The following is a 25685-nucleotide window of genomic DNA, read 5'->3' as shown; positions in this document are numbered from 1 at the left end:
GATCGAACCTGTGCCCCCTGCAGTGGAAGCACAGAGTCTTAACCACTGGACCACCAGGGAAGTCCCTGGACAGTTTTTTGTTGTTGTTGTTTTTTAATATATATTTTTAAATTTATCTGTTTTATTTATTTATTTTTGGTTGCATTGGATCTTCGTTGCGGTACACGGGCTTCTCATTGCAGTGGCTTCTCTTGTTGCAGATCACGGGCTGTAGGCACATGGACTTCAGTAGTTGTGGTGCACGGGTTTCAGTAGTTGTGGCTCGCGGGCTCTAGAGCACAGGCTCAGTAGTTGTAGCGCACAGGCTTCGTTGCTCCGCAGCATGTGGGATCTTCCTGGACCAGGGCTCGAACCCATGTCCCCTGCATTGGCAGGCGGATTCTTAACCACTGCGCCACCAGGGAAGCCCCCCGGACAGTTTTGAGTGGATTGTGAAACCGATTCAGCCGTTCTGGAGGCAGTTTGGCAGCATCCATCCAAACATGGATTCTATAGTTCTACACTTGGGAATTGATGCTAAAAGTACAGGGATCTGTGTGTGTATCAGGATGTTTACTAAAGCATTGTTTGCAATAGAGAAAAATTAGAAGCAACCTAAATGTCTGTCAGGAGGGTATTGGTTAAATTATGATGCATCCGTACAACGGAATGCCATGCAGCCACTAGAAGATTGAGGTAGATATTTCTACATGATAATGAAGCACCAAGTGGCACAGCATGGAGAGTTTGGCCCTATTTGTGCAGGAAAGTGCATCTGTGTGTCCATGTGTGTATGGATATGTTTATATGTGCAAACCTGTTTTGGGGAGGAAATATAAGAAGTGGTAAGCAGTGATTACCTCTGGGGTGGGAGGCTTTAATGCTTTATCTTTTCATGGTTTGCTTGAATTTCTTTATAACAAACATACTATATTTTACTTAAAATGCTTTTTTTCTTTTCTTTTTTTTTTAATGAAGAGACTTAGTAGTTCTCAAATTATATATCAAAGTCATGCCGCTATGGAAATGGACTTCCCGTTGACATGGGTTGCTAGGACTATGGTCCTCCCTGGAAAGCTCAGTGCCCCGTCCAGTCCTGGGGCCACAGAATCCTAGAAATGGAGGGGCCCAGAGATGTGACTTACCATCTCTCAAGCAGTAGCTGTCTTTCATGCTGTCCTCTTGGTTCAGCTCCTTTCCATTTTTCAGTGGCCTTCCATGTTCCTGGGAGGCCCCAGCCTGCCCTTACCATTATGGACAAGAGAGAAAAGACCACAGGAGGAAGAGTTTGTGGTGGAGCTGGACATGGACCCCGGAAGCTGCTATGTGCTTGTGGGGATTCATGTTTCTTTTCTTTCTTTTTAAATTAATTAATTAATTAACTTTTGGCTGTGTTGGGTCTTCGTTGCTAAATGCGGGCTTTCTCTAGTTGTGGCGAGCGGGGGCTACTCTTCGTTGCGGTGCATGGGCTTCTCATTGCGGTGACTTCTCTTGTTGCGGAGCACAGGCTTTAGGCACGTGGGCTCAGTAGTTGTGGCGCACGGGCTTAGTTGCTCCGCGGCATGTGGGATCTTCCTGGAGCAGAGCTCGAACCCGTGTCCCCTGCATTGGCAGGTGGATTCTTAACCACTGCGCCACCAGGAAAGTCCCCGTGTTTCATTTTTAAAACCCCTCCTGGTACACAAGATAAGATCTTTGGGAGAAAGCAGGTCTGGGTTTTTTCTCTACCCTATTACTAATTAAGTCATCTATTTTTATGACAGAAAGCTGAAAATACAGAAAACTAGACAATCACTGTAATTCTACTACTCTGATCTGGCTGCTATTAAGTTTTAAAACCTTTTCATTGGAAAGTGCAGGATAGTACATGCATCAGAAGCATGTTGATGAATTTTTACAAAGACCCAGCTCAAGAAACAACATCACCAGTCCTGTTCTTGTCACTGCCACCCTAAAACTATTAATATTGCAGTACATTTATTATCACTTTTTCCCATGCGGAGTTTTTTTTTCAAATTGTAATCATACTGTCTATACATTTTCCTATTGTCTTTCTTTTATATATTAAAATAACTCTTTTTCTTATAAAAGTAATGCACAGTCATTGTTGAAAATTAGAAAAAATTAGAAAATCTAAATCAGCACAAGGAAGAAAGTAAAAACCACCTGTAATTCCACCACCCTGAGAAGAGACCCATGTAACTTCTAGGTGCAAGACTTCTGGATCTTTTCTTGTGAATAGACGTGTTCTTTTGATTTTTGTAACAATGGGATTATATTTTACTTATTGTTGTAATGTTCTTTTTTCCACATATTTTGACTATATTTATATCGCACATTATTTTTTAAGGCATTATTCCATTGTGTGTACATTTGTGTACTGTTAGTATTTAACGAATACTATCTTGCTGTACATTTATCTATACCCTAGCCTTGAATTTAAATATTAATTCACATTCTTAGATATTCTTGATAAATTCCTCAAAAATAGAATTGCTGGGACAAAGGGCACATACCTTTTTTAAATTGCACCCTATGAGTCCTACTTGTTTGACATAACAGTTTACACCCATATAAAACACTTCCTTTGGGAGGGGGAAGGATAAGCTGGGACAAAGTGAGAGAGTGGCATGGACTTATATATACTACTGAATGTAAAATAGATAGCTAGTGGGAAGCAGCCGCATAGCACAGGGAGATCAGCTCAGTGCTTTGTGACCACCTAGAGGGGTGGGATGGAGAGGGTGGGAGGGAGACGCAAGAGGCAGGAGATATGGGGATATATGTACATGTATAGCTGATTCACTTTGTTGTAAAGCAGAAACTAACACACCATGGTAAAGCAATTATACTGCAATAAAGATGTTAAAAAAATTTAAAAAATAAAACACTTCCTTTTATTCCTGATAGCCATCATTTTTCCCTGGAAATTAGCACAGAAGTTTAGCCACCTCAGCTTATGAGAAGGAAAAAACGGTGCAAACAATGAGAAATAGCAATTACTTAATACAATGGAATAAATGTATAGAATGAGAGAGTCAAATTCAATATATCAAAATCCCATGGAGGGACTTACCTGGTGGTGCAGTGGATAAGACTCTGCACTGTCAATGCAGGGGGCCTCGGTTCGATCCCTGGTCAGGGAACTAGATGCCACATGCATGCCGCAACTAAGAGTTCACATGCCACAACTCAGGAGCCTGTGAGCTGCAACTCAGGAGCCTGCCTGCCACAACTAAGGAGCCCGCCTGCTGCACCTAAGACCCGGTGCAACCAAATAAATAAGTTAATTAATTAAAAGACAGTTAAAAAAACAACAACAAAAAACATGGAAACACTCGCCCCCAGATTAGAATATCTTTTTGAAGTCTTGAAAGTATTATATAGCTTTGCATAAACTTCTCTGAGGGACACATGCATTTTAAAAAATATTTTTTTATGCTGATGTATTTAGGTAAATATTTTCCAGAAATACCATTTTAACCCTAAATAATTCAGTATGCATTTCTAATAACATTTTCTCCATAACCAAAATAACAGTGATTAGTCCTAAAAACTTCACTTCATTTTTTTTTAAACTTAATTTCTTAATCATGTAACATCTGGTTAATATTTAAATCTCTCCACTTGTCCTTAAAATACCTGTTATAGAAGATTTGTTTGCCTTTGCAACTATCCACAGTATTCAGTGTATTCATACAATATACAATGTATACCATATCCAATGTATTCATATTCATTTAAAAGACTTTTGACATATTTCATGTCTACCCTAGGTGTATGAAAATATTTACTGCCCCCAACTTTTGCCAACTTTGGGAATCACAGTTTTTGCCAATTTGTTATATCCTTCATTTTAAACTTGACACTGGGGATGTCCCTGGTGGTGCAGTGGCTAAGAATCGACCTGCCAATTCAGGGGACATGGGTTTGAGCCCCGGTCTGGGAAGATCCCACATGCTGCAGAGCAACTAAGCCCGTGCGCCACAACTACTGAGCCTGCACTCTAGAGCCCGCGAGCCACAGCTACTGAGCCCGTGTGCCGCAATTGCTGAAGCCCACGCGCCTAGAACCCGTGCTCCGCAACAAGAGAAGCCACCGCAATGAGAAGCCCACGCACCGCAATGAAGAGTAGCCACGGGCTGTAGGCGTGCGGGCTTCAGTAGTTGTGTAACACACGCTTTTTATTTCTATGTTAGAAGAGCTTCAGAAACAACATTTAAACAAGGGTAGGGGGCTTCCCTGGTGGCACAGTGGTTGAGGGTCCGCCCGATGCAGGGGACACGGGTTTGTGCCCCAGTCCGGGAGGATCCCACATGCCGCGGAGTGGCTGGGCCCGTGAGCCGTGGCCACTGAGCCTGCGCATCCGGAGCCTGTGCTCCGCGGCAGGAGAGCCCACGGCAGTGAAAGGCCCACGTACCGCAAAAAAAAAAAAAAACAAGGGTAGGTAATGAGGCAGTGTTCCACCAAGAAGGTCGGTGTGCCCTTCCCCTTGGGGTCTCTGTGGTTTTGCCCTGTAGCAGTTTTAGCTCTTCCTGCTCAGCAGACAGCCAGGGATGGTGGGACCAATGGTTGCAGTTCTGCCTTATGACTTCATGTGTCTCTCCCTCCTCTACATCAGAATCCACCTCACTGCCTGGAGATCACACCACCATCTTCAGAAAAGCTGGTCTCAGTGATGCGGTTAAGTGAACTCTCTACTGAAGATGATGACTCGGGTCACTGTAAAATGAACCGTTATGATAAGAAGATTGACAGTCTAATGAACACGGTTGGTTATCTCAAGTCTGAGGTGAGGGAGGTAGGGGGCTGGGCTGGCCGGTGTCCCGAGGACACTTGGGACTGCCAGGTGAGTTCCTGGTGGACACCTCCTACCTGCTGCCTCTGCAGGCCTCCCAGGGTTTCAGGTGCCCCTGGGGAGGTAGTCGGGGCAACCTGGGATCCCTTTCCATCAAGCACTTAGCCCAGGCCTGGCCCTGACCTTGCCTGGTGCTCTGTATGGATGGCCTGGTTTGATTTTTTACTACAGTAAACGAAGCCGGTGATATTATTGTCCCTGTCTTGGAGATGAAGTGACTGGGACACTGGGGCCTCTGTTTTCCATTTTATACAAAAGTTAAAAAAAAAAAAAAAAAGAAAACAATGCCCCAAACAGGCAGAGGAAGTTTGTCCCCAGTTGCTGGGCTATGTCTTTGGGTGGGATGTGGCAATGAAATTGGAAACAACCCGGAAGTCCAAACAACCCGGAAGTCCAACTAATAAGTTGGTGGAGCTGCCGTGGAATCCTCGTTGCGGCTGCTGACGGGGCCTGTGTCTTTAGTCCTCCCCTGCGACTGAGGCCCAGGGCCCTCTTGGAGAACCTGCGGCTGGTGGTTGCCTGGCAACAGGCCTGCCTTTCTCCACAGCCCGAGGGGCAGGGGCCTTTTTGTGACATCTCTCCTCCCGTGGAGTGCCAGCTGAACAACCGTTTGTATCCTGGCTCTGTCCCCAACCAGAAAGTCACTCAGGCTCCCTTTGCTCCCTTTCCTCAGTGACGAGGAAATGAGAGGAATCATGTCTGTCCAGAGTCTTTGTGACGATTGACTGAGCTTGCGCCCAAAGGACCTCAGTAGTATGGAGCGCTCAATCGGAGGTGCCCCTCGCTTTGTCCAAAGCAGCGGGCCTTGAGATGCGGTGGAGAGGAGCTCCTCCCCTCAGTGGCCCCTGCCTGCATGCCCCTGCACAGGTCAAGATGCAGAAGGGAGAGCGCCAGATGGCCAAAAGATTCCTGGAGGAACGCAAGGAGGAGCTGGAGGAGGTGGCCCAAGAGCTGGCCGAGACCGAGCACGAGAACACAGTGCTGCGGCACAGCATCGAGCGCATCAAGGAGGAGAAGGACTTCACCATGTAAGGCGGCGCTGCCCTGGGTACCTTCCCTCTTGCGGGAGCACCAGCCTAGCCCGGGTTGCAGTGTTCAACAGAGTCACTAACGCACTCATGATTCCCGGTCAGGGAAGAGGGCCCCGCAGAGTTCCGGGGGGAGGGCATCAGGGAGGCCTTTCTGGAAACATCGGGAGTCCGGCAGGATGGCCAGGTGCTAGGCAGGTGAGTGCGGGGGAGGAAAACACACCAGGTAGCAGGAACATCTTGCAGGAAGGCCCCAGGGCGGGAGGAGTTTGCAACTAAGAAATGAAAAGCGGGGCAGAGCAAGGGGAGAGGGTGGGCCGAGGGGAAGGGGGGCCACGGAGGTTGGCAGGGGCCGGCTCTTGGTGGCCACTTCAGGGTGTTTGCATCGAGGGCGGTTGGGAGCCACAGAAGGGTTTTCGAAGCAGGAAGTGGTGTGACCAGACTTGGCTCCAATGGGGAGAGTGGAGGGGAGGGCTCAAAAGCGGATCTGAAGATGGTAGTTAGGTGGCCATGGCAGTGGCTGGGGAACGAGGTGACACTGATTTCTGTCTGAGAGACAGACAGGTGGCATAATGTCCCCCGGTGTGGAGGCCCTGCTCTGGTGACCAGGTGTCCTTCCAGAAGGCCACTCGGGCCAGAAGGGCCATCCCTGCCCCCTCCCCCACTGTTCCCTGACCAGGAGATGAGCCTCGCAGGGCATTGTGAGGTGAGCGTCGGAGCTCCGGGTGGGCAGGGGCCTGGGAGGGCTCACAGAGCCCTGTTCTTTCTGGGCCCAGGCTTCAGAAGAAACACCTCCAGCAGGAGAAGGAGTGCCTCATGTCCAAGCTGATGGAGGCTGAAATGGATGGGGCTGCTGCGGCCAAACAAGTCATGGCCCTGAAGGATACCATCGGGAAACTGAAGACGGTAGGTGGCCAGCCCAACCACCCAGTGCCGGGGCCGGGCCCAGAGCGGGGGCAGCTGCACACCGTGGCGGGGTCTTTACGCAGTCGTCATGCTGACTTTATGACATCTTCAGGCCAGGGCAGGGCACACTTAACTCCTCGGCCCCCACCCCTCTTCTCACTCCTGGGCCCTGACCTTCGAGGCTGACCTTTGGTAGCCAGGGCCTCTGAGATGTCATCGTGGGTCTCCTGGGATCACAGTGAGTCAAGGCACGTGTCTGATTCCTGCCAGTATCAGCCACCAAATGTTGTCGTCCAGGAAGCGCACCTCGTCCAAGAAGCCCACCCTAACTGCACTCGCCCACACTGAACTCTCCCGCCCGTTTCCCCACCTGGTGTTCTCAGCAGGCTCGGAACCTGCCCATCCTTCCAGGTCTGCCTCCTCCGGGAAGCCTGCCTTTGCCCAGCTCTTCTTGCCCGGGCTGCCTGGCACCAATACCTCTTAAGCTCCCCATGGGGACTCCCTGTGCCAGCTCTTCCCTTCTCCACCCGTGCCTGGCAAGACTGCCTGCTGTCTTCCAGGAGAAACAAATGACCTGCACGGACATCAACACCCTAACGAGGCAGAAGGAACTTCTCCTGCAGAAGCTGAGCACATTTGAGGAGACCAACCGCACCCTCCGAGAACTGCTGAGGGAACAGCACTGCAAAGAGGTGAGCTGCAGTCCTAGCCGCACCCCTACCCAGTGCTCACTCGGAGCCCTGGCCCTGTAGCACCGCAGGCTCCTGTCTGTAAAAAGAAAATATTCTTGGTGCCTGCCTGACTTGAGGGGGCCATAGAAAGATTTGCTGAAATCATTCATATGAAATGCTGGGCATCTGGTAGACGAGTGCTGTCTTCGTTGTTGAAGTGGGCCTGGTGGCACAGGAAGGACCTTGAAAGTCAGAAGAGCAGTGGAGAGTCAGGCAGGGGTTCAGCCCATCCCAGGGGTCATGCGACAAAGCGGGGAGAAGACCAGACCTGAGTTTTGGTGAAGCAGGCGGCTTAATGGCTGGCGGACACATTGTATGGTATCACTTTGTTTTCTTAAAAGGTGGTCTCTGAAATATATTTTATGTTAGCAAATGACTCTGAAAAGACTGACAGTATAAACAGCTCTCTTCCTGTTTGGTTCAAAACCAAAGGGATACCGAGAGTCTCAAAATGCCCATGCTGGGACTTCCCTGGCGGTCTAGTGGTTAGGACTCGGCGCTTCCACTGCCGTGGGCGTGGGTTCGATCCCTGGTTGAGGAACTAAGATCCTGCAAGCCTCGAGATGCAGCCAAAAAAAAAAAACAGCCCGTCCTGATGAGATATTTTTTTTAGTTTAACTTTTTTAAAAAAACAGTGTCAACTTCCTTTGTTTGTAGTTTAAAAATTAATATTTAAAATAAGTAAAAGTGTACCCACTATCCAGCTTTCCAAACAAAACCTTGTCCACATGGTTAAATCCCTCTTGGTGTCTCCTTTGGCAGTAACCTCATCTTCCCACCAGAGGGAAACTTTATCTGGAATCTGAGAGTTTTTCACTTATATATGTATCCCTAAGCAACATATAGTATTGTTTAGCATGTTTTCAAACTTTACATAAATGATATTGTTCCATATGTTTTCTTCTGAGTTGGCTTTTTTCAATCAATGTTTCTATGAGATCCGTCTATTTTTATCCTTGAAGCCTAAGGTAGTTCATTTTCACTGCTCTATTCCATTTTATGACAATACCACAACTTATTTACCCACTCTTCTGTTGATGGAGACAATTTTTGGTTGTTTGCTTTTACAAGTGTTACTTTGCGCATTCGTCTGTACTATCCTGGTGTACTTGAGGGTTTCCAGAGTATATTTCTATGAACGTTACTAGTTATAGCTAAATTATTCTCTTAAAATAGTTTTATCTGTTTCATTTCCAGCTCAGTGTTCATGGGTGGGTGATTTTTACCTCTCTGGGCTTCAGTTTTCCCACCTATAAAATGGGAATAGTATCTTCCATGTGGGGTTGTGAGGGACTTAGAAGTGATGTGTGGATGAGGACTGTGCGTACTCCTGGCATGCAGTGGGTACTTGGTAAATGGTGGCTGTCGCTGCTGTTTGTCCTGGGACTGGGGGCGGTGTGGGGGGGGGGCGGGGCTTCAGAAAACGTCTTCCTACCAGTTTTTTCCCTTTTCGCCTTCTTAGCTCCTACAATCCCGGAATCCCAGAATCTCCAGTTGGAGGTGAAGGGTCAGCTAATTTAAACTCCACCGCAGCAGGCATTCCAGGTTCTGTACAGGCTCTCGCCTCCTCCCGCCCATGTGGCCCTCCCGACCACAGCCCCGCTGCGGTGCTTACTGGGGAGTACTCAGTGTGCTGGGGGAATGCTCTGGCTCTGGAGTCCTTTGGCTTAGCGCCCAGCTCTGCCATCTCTGGCTGTGTGATCTCAGGCAGCTCACCTCACTTCTCCCAGCCTCGATCTCCTCGTCTGTGAAATGGGGGTGGTGATAGTGCCTGGCTCCTTAGAGTGGGGGATTTGGTGAGATGGTGTGTTAGTTTGTGTAGAGTCCCCCAGAGGCTCAGAGGGCATGGCCTGTTGGGGCAGTGAGAATAGCTTCAGGCTCTGGGGCCCTGGCCTAGGTTTTCGTCCTACGTTCTTTGCCTCCTCTTGTTGCTAGAGAACCCATAATGCTGTCTTCCTCCAGTTCCTAGGTTCCTGGGAAACTTTGGGACCAGGGAGCCCTTTTCTCTTAGCCTGCGAAGGTGACCTGTGGGACTGAAAGGGAAAGGGGGGTGAGATTTCTTCTAGGGACACTTTATTTAGGTGACTGGGAAGAATAGAGACAGTTCAAAGACACAGCCCTGTGCGAGAGTGGGCAAAGGTGTGAGCAGGCAGTCTGGGGAAGAGGAAGCTTAAATGGCTAATAAGCATATGCATAAATAGGGAAATGCAAACTAAAACAGGAGGATTCATGCTGGCAAGACTGGCAACAGGCAGAGGCTGGCTACTGCCCGGCGTTCTCACGTCCTGTTTGTGTGCGTCAGTGCAGGCATTTTGCAGGGCATGTCACCTGCCACAAATCACAGATCTTCGGGCCCAGCCATTCTTACTCTTTGTATCAATCCTGGAGAGACACTTAGTATGTGCCCAACATGTCCACTGCTGCCGTGTTTACAGCTGCAAAGCCTGGGAACCACCTTATTGCCCAAAGGTTACGGGGAGAAGTTAAAAAATGCCACGGCATATTAGAGACAGAAAGCAGATTAGGGTTGGGGATTTCCCTGGCGGTCCAGTGGTTAGGACTCAGCACTTTCACTGCTGGAGCCTGGGTTCTATCCCTGGTCCCGGAACTAAGATCCTGCAAGCCATGTGGTGCGCCTGCCCCCTAAAAAAGAAAGCAGATTAGGGGTTTGGGGGAGCTGGGGGGAGGGGAAAATGGAGACTGACGGCTTGACAGGTGCAGGTTTCCTTTTAGGGTGATGGAAAAATTCTGGAACTAGATGGTAATACTGGTTACACGATATTGGAAATGTACCATATGCCACTGAATTTTACACTTAAAATGAAAAAGTTTGTTATATTTTACCACAATTAAAAAAATCATAATGTAATATACCACAAACCATTGAATTATACATTTCAAATTGGTGACTTGTATCTGAATTTATATCTCAATAAAACTGTGGTTAAAAAATCCAGTTGTGACACAAAAATACAGTATGATACCATTTTGGTAAAATTACACATTAATCCCTTCTCACCCCTCATCCCCCAAAAGATACTTCTCTAGGTGTAGCTACGTATAAATGCATAGAGAAAGGATGGGCAGGACAGTCCGAACTCATAACAGCAGGGCTGGATTTGGAGGTAGGGATGAGGGGGACTTTATCGGTTTTCATTAAATATTTTATAATGAGAATATAATTTACTACTTCTATCATTAGAAGTATAATTTTTAGAAAAGGAACAGGACCTAGAGGATGTAGACATCTCAGTTTATTGCTTAATGAGTTGGCTTTCCCTGCCTTCCCTTGAAGGATTCCGAAAAGTTGATGGAGCAACAAGGAACGTTATTGAAACGGCTGGCAGAGGCGGACTCCGAGAAAGCGGTAACACACAGCTCTCCCTGCCTGCTCCAGGGGGTATAGGCGACGGCGTAGAGGTGCTGAGTGGCGGCAAGAGGGCTGGAGCCCCGCTCTGACTTTTCTTTGGGTCTTAGTTTCATGATCTGTGAAATCATGAAACACATATCCCCGTCCCTCCTGCCCCACCGGGCTTGTCTAGTCAATCACTCGAGAGCTTGAACCACCAAGCTGGACATCAGCATGAGGGATGGTGTTGACAGTGATGGATTTGTAAATCATCAGAGTGTTCCCTGAATTTCCTTATTTGTATTATGGTACAGACTTGTTGACTCAACAATTCCAATCCTCCCAAGGAATCTCTCCCAAGGCAGCATGTTCCAAAGTCTGTTGCATAGAACCCTGAGTTCCTCAAGGTGTTAATGGGTACAAGAAACAAAAGGGGGGTTGATCCATGGCCAAATAAATTTGGGGAACTGCTGCCCAGCCTGAATGACAAGTTAAACCAGCTGCTTAACTACAATACCTCTTGGAGCCTTTGATGTATTAATGCCTGTTGGGAGTCTCCAAGAGAAAGAAAGAAATAGAGACCATGGTTCCCGAGGTTTGGCCCTTGGCCCTCGGTGCCTGGCCGAACATCGCTGTAGGGGATTCAGCGGTCATGGCGATAATGCCTAAACCTGCATTCCCAGCTGAAGAGCCTTATCAAATTATGATACATCCGTAAATTGAAATGTTAAGGTGCTTTTTCAAAAGACATAGAAGATTTAGTCACACTATGGTAAATGTGGTTATAGTGCAAAATAGGTATCTGACTTTTTAATGTGTGCTAACAATGGTGATCTCTGGGTGGGGGATTATGGGGCTTCCTTAGTGTTTTGTGTGTCTGTGTTTCAGTGTGTCCCACAACTAGCATTATTTTAAATTGTTGTAAAAAATTGTGATACAGATGTTGGGTGCTTCCTGCTAGGGTCTCTGTGTGACTTGGGCCAATGTATTTGGGACTTGGGCCTAGTGGCCAGGCACTCACAGGAGTGTTTGTCCTCCCTGGGCGGGGCCTCCTCACCCTTCGCAGGGAGCTCAGACAGTGTGTGTGTGCCCTCTCCAGCGCCTGCTATTACTGCTGCAAGACAAAGACAAGGAGGTGGAAGAGCTCCTCCAGGAAATACAATGTGAGAAGGTACCGTCCCCAGCAGTTGCTCCTCTATATGGGCCAGCAGAGCTTAGTGGGTAGAGTGCGCTCTGGAACAGGAGAGCTGGGTTCAAACCCCGGCTCTGCCACTTTCTCTGTCTCTCCAAAGGCTCAAGCGAAGACAGCATCTGAGCTTTCGAAGTCCATGGAGACCATGCGTGGGCATTTGCAGGCACAGCTTCGGTGCAAAGAGGCAGAGAACAGTCGCCTGTGCACGCAGATCAAGGTACCTGCCAGCCCGACAGGTGGGGAAGGGAGGGGGCGGGGCCTGGCAGTCGAAGGGCAGTGGCCTGGCCAAGGCTCTCACACTCAGGAAGGCTTTGCCCTAAAGGTGTACAGGGCCGCTGTTGCCAAAGCACTCTGAGCCAGTGGCAAGAGCAGTGGACCCTGAGGGTCTTGGGTGCCCTTCCCAGCAGTGACCAATTGGGTGCCATGCCCCTGAGCCAATCACTTAATCCCTTAGGCCTTCAGTTCTCGTAACTACCCATGGGGTAGGGGGTGGGCTCCAATGCAGCTTGCATCTTTGAGCCAGGGACCTGCTGAGGTCACAGCTCTGCTGAGGGACTGAGGAATATCTCTGACCACTATGTTGAGTTCAAGGAAGGATTCCAGAAGAGCTCTGTCTTCACACTAAGACCCCAGTGGGTTCAGCAATGGGAGGGGTGCTATGGAGAGCTGGGAAGGGCCTTCACCTCTGCTCTGCACTGGGGGAGCTTTATGCCTCCACACAGTTGACCTGATTTCTCTCTCCCTCATTCCTTCTTTTTGCTCGTCCCCTCTCACCTCTACTCTCTGCCTTGCCCTTTCCCGGCCTTCCTTGTCTCTCTCCTCCGACTCTCCCTCATCCTTGTCCCTCTCCCCGCACCTGCTCCCGGGCCGTCCTCTCCCAGAATCTGGAGCGCAGCGGAAACCAGCATAAGGCGGAAGTGGAGGCCATCATGGAGCAGCTGAAGGAACTGAAGCAGAAGGGAGAACGAGACAAAGAGTCGTTGAAGAGGGCCATCCGAGCCCAGAAAGAACGAGCTGAGAAGAGTGAGGAGTACGCTGAGCAGCTGCACGTGCAGCTTGCTGACAAGGTAGCAGGCCTCCCCGAGAAGGGCTGGCCGACGGCGAAGGGTCGGGGGTGGGCTGGCTGCCAGCGGATGGCTGCTTTGAGCAGGGAGAGGTGAAAAGCTGAGTAGAGGTGGCCGGGCGGGTGGGCGAACGGAGAGGAAGATGGCAGTGGAAAAGGGTGAATGAGCTGGGAGGACTGCTGGCTGCTGGATGGAGGGAGAGGCGGGGGGGGGGCAGTAAATGGGTAAAAGGATGACGATGGGGGTGGGCAGCTGGCTGGAGACAAGTGGAGGGTTTGTGGGACATTTTAACCACATCCATATTGTGGGTGGGAATGACGGTTAAGGAAGGATTTGCAGTCAGGGCGCGTGGGATGCTGGAAACTCAAAAGCAACAGCTGGGCTCCCGCTTCACTCTCAGTGCTTCTAGGAAGGAATTGCAGGAGTGAGGTTGAAGTTATCAGGGTGAGGGGTGACCTGGGGTGACTCCTAGCTCGCTTGGCTTCAGCGGTGACACCAGGCTGATGGGCCCTTCTGTCCCATGTTCCCAGGATCTTTATGTTGCTGAAGCTTTATCCACTCTGGAATCATGGAGGAGCCGCTACAACCAAGTTGTGAAAGACAAGGGGGACCTCGAGCTGGAAATTATTGTTCTGAACGAGTACGTCTGTGTTAGGAGAGGGCGTGTGGGCCGATGGGAGGAGGGGGTGTGCCAGTGCACGGCGCCAGGCAACCCGCGACAGCTCACGTCGCTCACACGGCTGCCATCTGGTCTCCTCTGGTCAGGGGCTGCATCGGACTGAGCTGTGGGCGGCCCTGGGGTGGGCCTTCTGGTTGGACCCTGGGTCCTGGCACCAGCCCCCGCCCCAGCATCCTGCCCCCCGGCAGGCACTATGCAGGGGCCTTCTCTGCTCACACCTGGGCTTGAGCTGGGCCCCAGTCTGCACGGCATGGGAAATGGGCACAGGCACACTGGTATCCTCCTTCCTGTCCTTGGGGCACAGGGCAGCTGGTAATCCCTCTGTCTTCTCTCAGTCGTTTTGTCCACCAGTCAGTAGGTCAGAGGTATGGCCTGGAAGTAGGGGGCAAAAGTGGCCTCAAGTTGAAGGTGACTGAACTCATACCTTTCTTGCCACTGTTGAACTGTCAACAGTGACCATTCTCAGTGTCAGCTATAGTCATGTGATCATTCATTTAAAGATACTTATCGAGCATCTACTATATAACAGGCTATGTGTTGGCCTTGAAGGTTACAGCAGTAAAAAAAACAAATGCATTGGACTTCCCTGGTGGCACAGTGGTTATGAATCCACCTGCCAATGCAGGGGACATGGGTTCGAGCCCTGGTCCGGGAAGATCCCGCATGCCGTGGAGCAACTAAACCCATGTGCCACAACTACTGAGCCTGCGCTCTAGAGCCCACGAGCCACAGCTACTGAGCCCGCGTGCCGCAACTACTGAAGCCCGCTCGCCTAGAGCCCGTGCTCCGCAACAAGAGAAGCCACTGCAATGAGAAGCCTGCGCACCTCGACAAAGAGTAGCCCCCACTCGCCACAACTAGAGAAAGCCCGTGTGCAGCAACGAAGACCCAACGCAGCCAAAAATAAATAAATGAAATAAATTAATTAAAAAAATTAAACACTAAAAAATAAAGTTGAGTAGGAGTTTGCCAGTAAACCAATACGAGGCGTTTGCTTGGGCCTAGTCAGTACTCACTAAATATTTGCTGAGTGGTGAACTGTAATTTATCAATACTGAAAACATACACTGTGCAAAGGTTCTGCAGTATCAGGTGGGTCTACAGTCAAGAGCCCCAGTGCTCTTCTCCTCAGTCTCTATTCTTGGATTATAGCCCTGCTGAGGGCCTGCGGGTAGGGGAAGGGAGCAAGGGAAGCTTGTGCCTTGTTATTGCTCATGGCACCTGCCCTCGACTCGGGGAAACAGAACCCCAGTGGAATATGTGTCTGAGGGAGACGGGTGCCTGGGGTTATCCCTGACCACTGGGCCTGCGAGTTCTGTCCTAACTTCAGTTCCTAACGGGTTAAGAGATCCAGGGGGTGCCGTGGGGAGCTGGGGAGGGACTGTGTCTCTGGCCCTTGTCTTCAGGGAGTGTCTCAGCCTCACAGGAGGATCACAACAGAGAAGGCTTCTTGGAGGGGGTGGTATGAGAGACAAACCTTAAAAGGCTGTTAATATGAAGTGGGATACCTGGGAATGCCACAGGCGACAGTGGCAGGGCAGCTGCTCCTCGGGGTGGAGACTGGGGAGCAGGCAGGGTGCCAAGAAGAGAGAACATGGGTGACCTGGGTAGGAACACTTGGCCCTACTCCATACCAAGTCCAGGGCTGCTCACAACCTGTGGAATTGATTCTGTCTGCTTTCACTTTGTGACCTTCCAGCCGGGTGACAGATCTTGTAAACCAACAACAAACCTTGGAGGAGAAGATGCGGGAAGACCGGGACAGCCTGGTGGAGAGACTACACCGGCAGACTGCCGAGTACTCCGCATTCAAGCTAGAGAATGAGAGGCTGAAGGTCGGTAGTGAGAGCCGGGACCAGGACGGTTGGGTGGAGAGCAGAGGCTGATGGTACTCCTGGTTGGGCCCCAGAGATGACCACCCTTCAGAGGGCCTGGAGGCAGCAGCGTGATAAGAGGGCTTGTTCTGGAGTCGGAAAGACCTGGATTCAAGTCCTGACTCTGCCTCTTAGAGCTGCAGGACCTGAACGGGACGTTTCCTCCTGTGTTGCTGCAGTTTCCTCAGCGGGAGGAAATGAGGTCCTCGTGAGAAGGTGGTGATGCATGTGAAGTGCTTAGCATGACAGTCAGCCCCTGCATGTGAGATGGACCTGACTTTGAGGTTAACATTGACTCTTCTGGGGCACTACTGGGCCCCTTCACATGCATTAATTCTCACTTTAGCCTCCCGATAGTGTAACTATTATCTCTACTTTACAGAATAAGGAAACTGAAGCTTAGAGTTTAAGTTTCTTGCCAAGCTTTTGCCCTTGGAAGCGTTGGAGTTGGGATTTGAACCTCAGTCTGACCCTGGGGCTCTAACCACTAGCTCTTAACCACTCCCTCTACACCCTCCCAGCACACCGAGGGCGAGAGGCAACCGAAAAGAGGTAGATGTTGCAGAGCCAGGTTGGATCTTGGTTTTTAGTTGATCTGGGCAATAACATCTAGATCTATTTATTTATTTATTACTGATTTTTTTTAAGTAAAATTGATTTTAAGGAAGTATAATACAGAAAGGTACACAAAATGAATGTAACTTTGTCCATCAGTCACCCTGATTGAACCTTAAAGCCAGCACCCCGGTGACCTTGCCTAGTTACAGACACCCCCTGCCAAGGGCACGGTTATCCTGACTTCTGTCACCGCAGATTAGTTTGCCTGGTTTTGAACTTTGTGCCTGGCCTTTATGGCTTTTACTCAGCATTATGTTTGTGGAAGTTACCCATGTCATGTGTGGCAGTTCATCATTCTCAGTGCAGTGCAGTGTATGAATGCACCACGATGTGTTTATCCATTTTACTGTCGGTGGACATTTGGGTTGTAGAACGTCTTTGTACCTCTTTTGGTGCATATATTTGGTGTATTTTTACAGTTTCTATACCTTGAAGTATAATAGAAATGCCAAGTCATCAGGCGGTGTACACAAATTCAGCTGTGGTAGATGTCAACAAATAGTAAAGCAGTTGTACAGATTTCCACTCCCATCAGGGATATGTGAGATAATACTTGGTATTGTCCATCTTCTTCATTTTAGCCACTCTGGTGGAAGGATAATAGTATCTCATTTGTTGTAGTGCAATTGTTGGATAAATGACAGATAAGCCCCGTGTCTAACAATTAGCTGCGGTATTGGTTGCAGTATGGTATGTCTGTGTGGTGAAACACAGTGTGACTGTTCAAAATGATTGTAGAAGTGTATTTTCCTAGCTGTTATCATTACAAAGATAAAATATGCTCATAGTGAAAGTTGAAAACATCACAGAAACGTTATATAGAAGTGAAGGTCCCTGTTACCGTAGATGTGTATTTTTCCAGTTTTTTCCCCTGATACTCACATACACATTCAAACACATGCACATCCATTCATCCAGCCATTATTCTGCAGCTCGCTTTTCTCCTTCAACCATATTCCGTGGATATCTTTTTAGATTTTTTTTTTTTTTGCTTTATCTCTTTCTTTTAAATGATTGGTTGTTATTTTTTTGAGATACCGTGATTTATTTTGTCCTATCTGCTAAGGTGAGCATTTGGGTTGTAGGAGAACATTCATTGATGAGAGAAGTAGTTCCCAACTTACTTGTTAATTGAAAAAGTTGGTTGCAAGGCAGTAAGTATATCATAATCCCATTCTTATTGGAAAAAATAAAATAGCTACACGGTTATCAATATATAGCCATATAATAAGGCATCATGATTCATTTTTCTTGGTTTTATCTCCCTTTTCTTTAGTGATAATGTAGTGCTCTTTTTTTTTGTTTGGCAAGCCGCAAGGCTTGTGGGATCTTAGTTCCCTAACCAGGGATTGGACCCGGGCCCCTGGCAGTGAAAGTGCTGAACTGAGTCCTAACCACTGAACCGCCAGGGAATTCCCCCATAATGTACTGCTTTTTGTAATTAGAACAAAAAACACAGGAGTCTCTTATTTGCATCTGTATTCACTTGAGTTGGTCTTATCAGGAATCCTGCCCTGATGCCTCTCTGAGGAAAACTGCTGGCGTGGGTTTGAGTAGGTGGGGCTTCCCTTTGCTGGCCCCTCGGAGTAGGAGCTGGGGTTGGGATGGCCACCTGCCCCGGAACCTTCCCACTGGTGACCAACGAGCCATCCCTTCTAGGCTAGCTTCACCCCGATGGAGGAGAAACTCAACCAGGCGCACGTCGAGGTTCAGCAACTGAAGGCATCGGTTAAGAACTACGAGGGAATGATTGACAACTATAAGAGTCAGGTAGGCCTCTCAGGTGCCAAGCCTGCCAGGGCAGCGCCTCCCAGGAGGCTGGGATGGAGACTCACCATAAGGCCTCTCCTGGGAAGGTGTTTTTCACCAAAACTTGGCTCTGCCCAAGATGTCCCGATGCTTTCTTGGTCCCCAGGTGATGAAGACCAGACTGGAGGCTGATGAAGTGGCTGCCCAGCTGGAACGCTGTGACAAAGAGAACAAGATCCTTAAAGATGAGATGAACAAAGAGATTGAAACGGTATTGCTCCCCTTCCTCGCCCTCTTCCCCTACCCAGTCCCATGTCTGTCGGTCTGTCCGTCTTGTTTGTCATTGGCCCTTTCCGATGTGGATGACAGAGATTCATGAAGGTTCTTATTGCTGGGCTGGTCCACTCTACTGTGTACGTACTCTCTCCTTCCTCGTCTCATCTCTTCCTTCTCTCCTGCTTCCTCATTATCCCTCTGTCTCATCCTGATTACCTTCTTTCTTCACTTTCCTTAAAAAAAATTTCCCCTGCTTGGAACATCCAAGTGGATTCAAATCCACAGATCTGTCAGGCCTTAGCTGTGCCTATTTCATCCTGTGTGGTGTCTTTATTTTGTGCCAACCGAAAGTGTTCCTCCTGTCCCCTTCCCCAAAGAGCCTTATTCTTCTAGAGATGACTTGTCTCTCTAGAAGCAAAGGGGTCATCTTAATAGTAACCTTGGAGATGGATTGAGTCCAGGCTCAGCCATTAACTTGTTGCATAACCTTGGGCAAGTCACTGCCTCTCTCTAGTCCTCAGGCTCCTCGTTAATACAAGGATGTACTAAGCCCAGATAGGCCGTAGCTTTCCCTCTGACCTAGAGCATTGTGATTGCCTTCCCAGGGGCTTTGAGGTTAGACTAGACTTGAATCCTGCCTCTGCCAATTTGTAGCTGAGTGACCACGGGCAAATGATCCTTTGATCCTCAGCGTCCTTATATGGGGATAACGGCACCTACTTAATAGGTTGTTGTATGAATTTAATGAGTAATGCCTGGGTCCTGGAGTTTGCTACATGGTTGCCATTATTCTTCAATGACTGAAGGAGTGGCAGGCTCAAGTGGCCAGTCAGGGCCAAGTGTGTCCCCCCAGAGAACAGCTGGACACCCTCAGTGGCCTGCAGGGAGGCCGCACTTCTGCCCGTGGATCTTTCAGGATCCTTTCTGGGGACTGAGGGCGGCCCTGCCCTAAATCCAAAGCACTCTGCCTGGCCTCTTCAACAGCCAGGCCCTTCCCAACGGTGGGCCCCTCTCTCCCACTCCAGGCGCGGAGGCAGTTCCAGTCCCAGCTGGCTGACCTGCAGCAGCTGCCTGATATTCTCAAGATCACGGAGGCTAAGCTGGCAGAGTGCCAAGACCAGCTGCAGGGCTATGAGAGGAAGAACATCGACCTCACAGCTATCATATCAGACCTGCGCAGCCGGGTAAGGGACTGGCAGAAAGGTTCCCACGAACTAGCCCGAGCAGGGGCCCGCTTACCAAGATGAGCTGCACGCCCCCCGGCCCCCAGGGAGGACCACTTCCTTTTTCTTGGCTGCCGCTTTCTCAGAGGAGTGAGCTATCATCAGTGCTGTGAAATAAAAGTCTGGTGTGCCAAATGCCTTGTGTTTGCACAATGTGATTGTAGTTATAGGAGCCGCCACTCGACTGGAGCTGCCGGGCCCTCCTGCTCTTGCCCCTCCCCAAGGGTTCCAAGTCTCCGCCAGCCTCTGCCCTTCCCGCTCCGCTGCTGCCCTCAGCCATGCGCCACCAGCAGACACCAAGCCATAGGTTTTCTTTTTTTCCATCTTTCTCTTGCTTTAGCTGCCTTTCCGTAGTCTTAACAGACCCCTTGCCTGAGCTAGGGGTCCTGAAAGAGGACTTCCTTTCTACCAGAAGCAGTCTGCCTCTGGGTTACTGGAACCAAGCCTACAGTGTCTAAGAAATGCTATGCCTCTCGTCTGCACTGTGACCTTGGGCAAGACCCTTCCCCTCTCTTAACCTGCTTCCTTGTAGTACCAGTGAAAGTAGCTACCATTGTTTGAGCACGTGCTCGGTGCTCCAGCATTCCCTCATTGAATTCTCCCGGGAACTTTGTAAGGGGTCTTATTTTCCCCATTTTACAGAAAGCAGCCCAGGGCATAGAGGGGAGAAGTCATTGCCTGAGGTCACAGAGCTAATACTTGTCAACAGGGATTGGAACCCAGCCAGCTCTGTCTGGTTCCCAAGCCCAGGTTCTCAGCACTCTCAAATCACCAGGCTTCTCTTGAACCTGAGCATTCTCAGGGCCTTTCAGGCCCAGACGTCTGAGGCTTCTGCAGAAAGCAGCCTTCTGGATAACTTCTCAAACTTGCCAGCCTGAAGGACTCAGTAGATTTCCTGTGGCCTTGCCTGCATTTGTCCCCATTTAAGAAGAATGAACTCAGCGGTCCCAACTACATCCTCGGTAAAGCTCCGTGGTGTGTCATGTGGGCCAGTTAGGCCTGCCGTCTGCTTCTGCCTTCTCGCGTCCGCCCAGATCCCACTGACTGGCCTCTCCTGATCAAGGAAGTGTCGTCGTGGCTCTTCAGGATCGAAGCTGGCTTCTCTCGGCGCAGGAAAGCCTTCAATCTCGGGGGTCGGGCCTAACCTGTCCCCGCTCTCCCCTCTCCTCCAGGTTGTGCGTTGAGACTCAGATGCCTGCTGAGGGCAGTGTGCCTCTCTCCTGGGTGTGGATGACAGGTCACAGGGAGAAGGGAGGGCTGTACCGGGAAGTTCTTTCGTAAACCAGTCTGTGTTCCTGTCATTTTAGATCGAACATCAGGGGGACAAGCTGGAGATGGCAAGAGAGAAACATCAGGCTTCCCAGAAGGAAAATAAACAGCTGAGTCTGAAGGTGGATGAACTGGAGAGGTTAGAGGCACTTGGTCCCATCTCTGTCCTCTTCCTAGGACCTGAGACTTTCAGCCACTTAGCTGCTTTGGGCCTAGTGTGCAGAAGCGTTTGAGAGACTCAAGGCCCTGGAAGGTACTAGGCAGACCTTAGAGGAAAAGCTGCTTCCATTGCAGTGGTAGGCGTTGTGGGAGAGAGGAAGGCGTTCTCCGGCCAGGGGGGACGCTCCATAGCAGTGTGATCAAGGTCAGACCATCCATAGGCATCACCTATCAGAAAGGCACGCTTCGTCCAAGCAAACGGGCAGGGCCAGGATGCTGCGGTGGGGGCCTCCCCCCATTCTGCTCTTTGCTCCCGATCGTCCTTCCCAAGACCTTTCTGATCTGTTCTTCCCTGTTCCTCACGGACTGTTGGAAGCAGTCGGGTAAAGAGGACACGTTTTGGAATCAGAAGCTCTGGGCCTTGGTCCCAACTTGGCCACTTAACCTGCATTGTGATCTTGAGCAAGTCATTTCACCCTCTGAACCTCAGTTTACTCACCTTGAGAAAGGGACCAAGGTAGGGATAACAACCCAGCTCATGGGATTATTGTGAGTCCTCCATGAGATAATCCTCAAAGGGCTTAGCATACTACCCGGCATGCAAAAATGTGCCATATAGGTTAGTATATACGAGTTGATATTTTAGATGTGAGGAAACTGAGCTCAGGGAGAGGTTAAGTGACTTGCCCAAGGTCACATAGCTGGTACTTGGCAAAGCTGCGACTTAGACTGTCTTCCTCCAGGGCTTTTAGCATCTGTAAAATGAGGGCTGGAGCCTCAGTTTTCAGAGGTGAAAGGCTTGGGGTCCCAGGAGGCTGTAACTGGCCCAGGTGGCTCACACAGCCTGCTAGCAGAGACTTAAAGCAGGTGGTCTGCCCTGGGCTCCACCTCTACTCTGCTGGCCTCGAAGGTGTAGCTGGATTCAGCAGGACTTGCAGAGCTCCTTAAATTGCAAGGTGCCCTGGAAGTGCAGCGAGGACCATGTGTACACATGGGATGGTCACTGCTGCCCCATGGCTGGTCATGTATGATGTTGAGTGGCGCAGCTGAAGTCCCTTTGCTGAGGGAGGCAACAGTGAACAGAAGAAGTTAAGCACGTAGGTTTCGGTGACAGATGTGCTAGCTGTGCTGGCCTCAGCCAATGACTTCACCTGTCTTCGGCTCAGTTTCTTCATCTGTAAAGTGGGAATCATGATGGAACCCACCTGCCTGAGCCGCAAGTTGCCGTATTACACGTGATGACATACAGACTTAGCACAGCCGCGGTCAGTCTGTGCTTCTCCCACACTTCGTCCAGCTCCTTGCCGCCTTGCTGCTCAGCAGATTTCTTTGGTTTATTCCTGTTGTTCCTTGGAGATTCTTGGTGTGATGAGAACCCCAGCCCGGGGTGGCTGGCAGCCCCCAGCTGTGTGGAACCCGACAGGCAGGGGGACGAGCAGGATCTGATTGAATGCTTTCACCTAGGAAACTGGAGGCGACCAGTGCCCAGAATATCGAGTTCCTACAGGTGATTGCCAAGAGGGAGGAGGCAATCCACCAGTCCCAGCTGCGACTAGAGGAGAAAACCCGGGAATGTGGGACCCTGGCGAGGCAGTTGGAGAGCGCCATTGAAGATGCCAGGAGGCAGGTCAGTCTCAATTCCATTACTAAACTATCTCTGTGTCTTTGGACAAATCGCCTAACCTCTCTGAGCCTATCTCTCCATCTGAGAAATGGGCACATAGAAGTAGTACCTGCCTCATGAAATCATCATAAGGATCAAGTGAGCAATTATCGTAAAGGACTTGGCACTTTATTCACAACCACTCCTTTGATTGCTGCCTGAGTGGGCATCAGACAGGTGTACCACGTCTTAGGTGATGACTCATGGAGTGTTGGCAAAGGGCAGGTAAAGTGGGGTTACAGAAGTTGTCCCCATAGTTTGCTCCTGCCCTGAGGCTCCAGAGAATTGTCCACAGCGAGACCAGTTAGTGGGAGCGGCCCAGCCTTCTCTTTACCAGGTGTTCCCCATGCCAGGTAAGCCAGCCCCACCTCTGTGCCTTTCTGGCAGGTGGAACAAACCAAGGAGCACGCAGCCTCCAAGGAGCGAGCAGCCCAGAACAAAATCCTGGACCTTGAGGCCCAGCTGAGCAGGACCAAGACTGAACTCAACCAGCTCCGGCGGAGCCGGGACGATGTGAGTCGGGCTGGGGGTGGGAGGACGGGGTAGGAGCAGACAAGAAGGGAGTGGGTTGAGATCTGAGCTTCCTGGCGCCTGCAGGGCAAGGTGTCCTGTTATTTTTATGAATATGACATGGTTTTATTTTTCTCGCATCACTTTCCCATCCCTTCAGGATATCCCAGGCCAACCCCCTTTTTTATTAACAGTTTTGTTAAGACAGCATTTACCGTAAAATTCCCTCATTCAAATTGCACAATTCAGTGGTTCTGAGTATATTCAGTGTTGTGCCATTATCACCACAATCCAGGTTTAGAATATTTTCAGAAAGAAAATTACCTGTTAGTAGCCACTCCCATTCCCCTGCCCCCAACCCCTGGCAACCACTAATAAAGTCTCTGTCCCTATGGGTTTGTCTGTTCTGGATGTCACACACACTTGGCCCCGGCCCCGTTCCTCCTCTTAGGCTGACCGCCGCTACCAGAGCCGCCTGCAAGACCTGAAAGACCGCCTGGAGCAGTCAGAGAGCACCAACCGCAGCATGCAGAACTACGTCCAGTTTCTGAAGTCATCCTATGCCAACGTGTTTGGGGATGGCCCCTACACTTCCTACCTAACGAGCTCTCCCATCCGCTCCCGGTCTCCTCCTGCCTAAGGCAGCCACTCTTGGGCTAGGAGCTCGGATGGATGCCGTGGGAACTGAGGCTTTGCTAAGCCATACCCAGAAAGCCTGTTGGTTTTCCTCTCTCGTCCTGTGATGAAGTATGTTCAGGGTCTTGTCTTAGCTACTAGCTCCAGAGAAGTGCCTGAAGCAGCAGGGGATGAAGCAGAACCCACTTCGTTCTCTCCTCTCTGACAGCATCGCCTGACGGAAGTTTTTAATTACCCTGACAGGCCTTAAAGTTACTACTATTAGGGTCAGATTGTAACTCACCGTGACTTTGCTCATTCCTTTCCCAAGAGAATGTTTGGACTGGACTTGCCCTCCAGTTCCCTTACAGCTCTCTTCTTTTTAGGACTGTCTCTTGGGTTTTCCCTGACCTGAACCAGCAGGAGCTGTTCGCCAGAGGTCCTCACCGCTCCTCATGTTCACTTGCTGTTTCCCTTATTTCACGGGTACGGTGTTTTCCCCAAGGTGCTCCCCTCCCAAGCCCAGTGGAAACCTCTCATGGCCAAGTTTCCTCAAGGCCACTTGCCCTCACGCACTTGCCAATAGGCACTCGAGGGCTTATGTCCAGTTTGCCTTGTAAAAGTACAATCCCAATCTCATTGATTTTTCTCTTTGCCAGGTTTGTATCTGTGGAATGCATTTATTCTTGAAACATGTATGTTGTTTTACAAAAAGCTTTTATAATCAGTATTTAAGTCTCCATCGGATGATTTCCTTTACCCGCCCCAGCCCTCTTCTAAAAATGATTCAGTAAAATGCTGCAGGAGAGCCAGTAAACGTTTTTAAAGGGCTTGGTGCATGAGACTCCTCATTTCATTTTGGCCAGGCTGGCTCTTTCTCCTTTGCGTGCTTTCACTTACAATCCCGTGAAAGGCCTGGAGGAGACACACTGAAGGGCACTGCTCAGTGTGTGAGGGCAGCCTACTTTAGCTGTTAGGAGGAAGATGGGATGTGTATGTATTACTATTTTTTTAATGTTAATTGTTTTCTGAATGATAAGGTTATGGGCTATTTTTGTTCTCTTCACATTTTCCTGTATTTAAAAGAAAAAAAATTCTTCAGAGAGAAGAGAACAAATTTGGTGTACTATGCTGGTACTGACCTCTGGGAGATCCAGTCTGGTCCTCTCTCAGCCACTCTAACCCAAGTCCAAGAGTTCCCCCATGTCCTCAAAAGCAATGGCTCCCACCCAGGCATCTGGATTCCACTACCAGAACCGCCCCCACCCCCCCATCCCCCCGTTTTGGAGACATGCATAGTTTCCAGCTTTTAATGTTTTGGGTTTTTTTGTTTGTTTGTTTTGTTTTTAATTTTATTTCCAGCTTTTAATTTTGCCAAGGAAGGTCACTGAAATCACTACTACCAGCTACCACTGCCACAAAACCAAGCCTGTTTTCACACCCTTAACATAAATGGACTTGAACTTTCATCCAATGTATGAAAGCTCTTCCTAAGAAAAAACAGTCGGCAAACTTACACCAGTGTGCATTCATTTCTGTATAGTTTGTCATTTCATTAGTTTGCCAAACTAATGAAAACCTCCTCAGTGCAGGGTTCTGCTATTTGTAATGATGGTGCGGGAAACACCTCTTTTCCGGTCCATTGCTGGGATTCTCCCAAGAGCATTCTATTTTTCTTCGTAAAATGTTGTATTCCAGAAAGTCCAGAGAGTTTGTGGGAAATGTTTATATTGCTTCAAACTCGAGAGTTTTCCTTTCTGCCTCAGACTGAGATCCCATGAAATGGGCAAAAGGGTCAAAAGTTAAAGGGTCCTAGTTAAAGCTGGCCTCAGGCAATGGTGAACATTTCATTTACTGAGATATAATTCACATAAAATTCACTCTTTTAAAGTGTATAATTCAGTGGCTTTTAGTATATTCAAAGTTGTGTGACCACCACCTTT

At 49.3% G+C, this 25685-nt stretch overlaps 1 protein-coding gene across 18 annotated transcripts in view; it reads left to right on the top strand.

Moving 5' to 3' along the window:
* Positions 1-24572, top strand: part of ODF2 (outer dense fiber of sperm tails 2) — a 31756-nt gene extending 7184 nt beyond the window's left edge. For 15 of the 18 annotated variants that reach the window (XM_032634372.1, XM_032634371.1, XM_032634378.1 and 12 more), the window contains 17 exons: positions 4601-4750; positions 5705-5865; positions 6642-6771; positions 7332-7463; positions 10798-10869; positions 11951-12022; positions 12144-12260; positions 12925-13110; positions 13638-13747; positions 15486-15621; positions 17938-18048; positions 18194-18298; positions 19329-19487; positions 20834-20934; positions 22419-22581; positions 23005-23130; positions 23579-24572. In XM_032634372.1, the coding sequence (XP_032490263.1) occupies positions 4601-4750; positions 5705-5865; positions 6642-6771; positions 7332-7463; positions 10798-10869; positions 11951-12022; positions 12144-12260; positions 12925-13110; positions 13638-13747; positions 15486-15621; positions 17938-18048; positions 18194-18298; positions 19329-19487; positions 20834-20934; positions 22419-22581; positions 23005-23130; positions 23579-23767 (2220 nt within the window). In that variant the 3' untranslated portion in view covers positions 23768-24572. The remainder of the gene's footprint in view (positions 1-4600; positions 4751-5704; positions 5866-6641; positions 6772-7331; positions 7464-10797; positions 10870-11950; positions 12023-12143; positions 12261-12924; positions 13111-13637; positions 13748-15485; positions 15622-17937; positions 18049-18193; positions 18299-19328; positions 19488-20833; positions 20935-22418; positions 22582-23004; positions 23131-23578) is intronic. The other 3 variants (XM_032634377.1, XM_032634389.1, XM_032634388.1) reach the window with 2 other exon arrangements.
* The last annotated feature ends 1113 nt before the right edge of the window (positions 24573-25685 follow it).

This window comes from Phocoena sinus, chromosome 6, assembly GCF_008692025.1.
Source record: "Phocoena sinus isolate mPhoSin1 chromosome 6, mPhoSin1.pri, whole genome shotgun sequence".
Lineage (NCBI taxonomy): Eukaryota > Metazoa > Chordata > Mammalia > Artiodactyla > Phocoenidae > Phocoena > Phocoena sinus.
The sequence above is the reverse complement of the archived record's forward strand: the minus strand, read 5'-3'. Positions and strand labels throughout refer to the sequence as shown.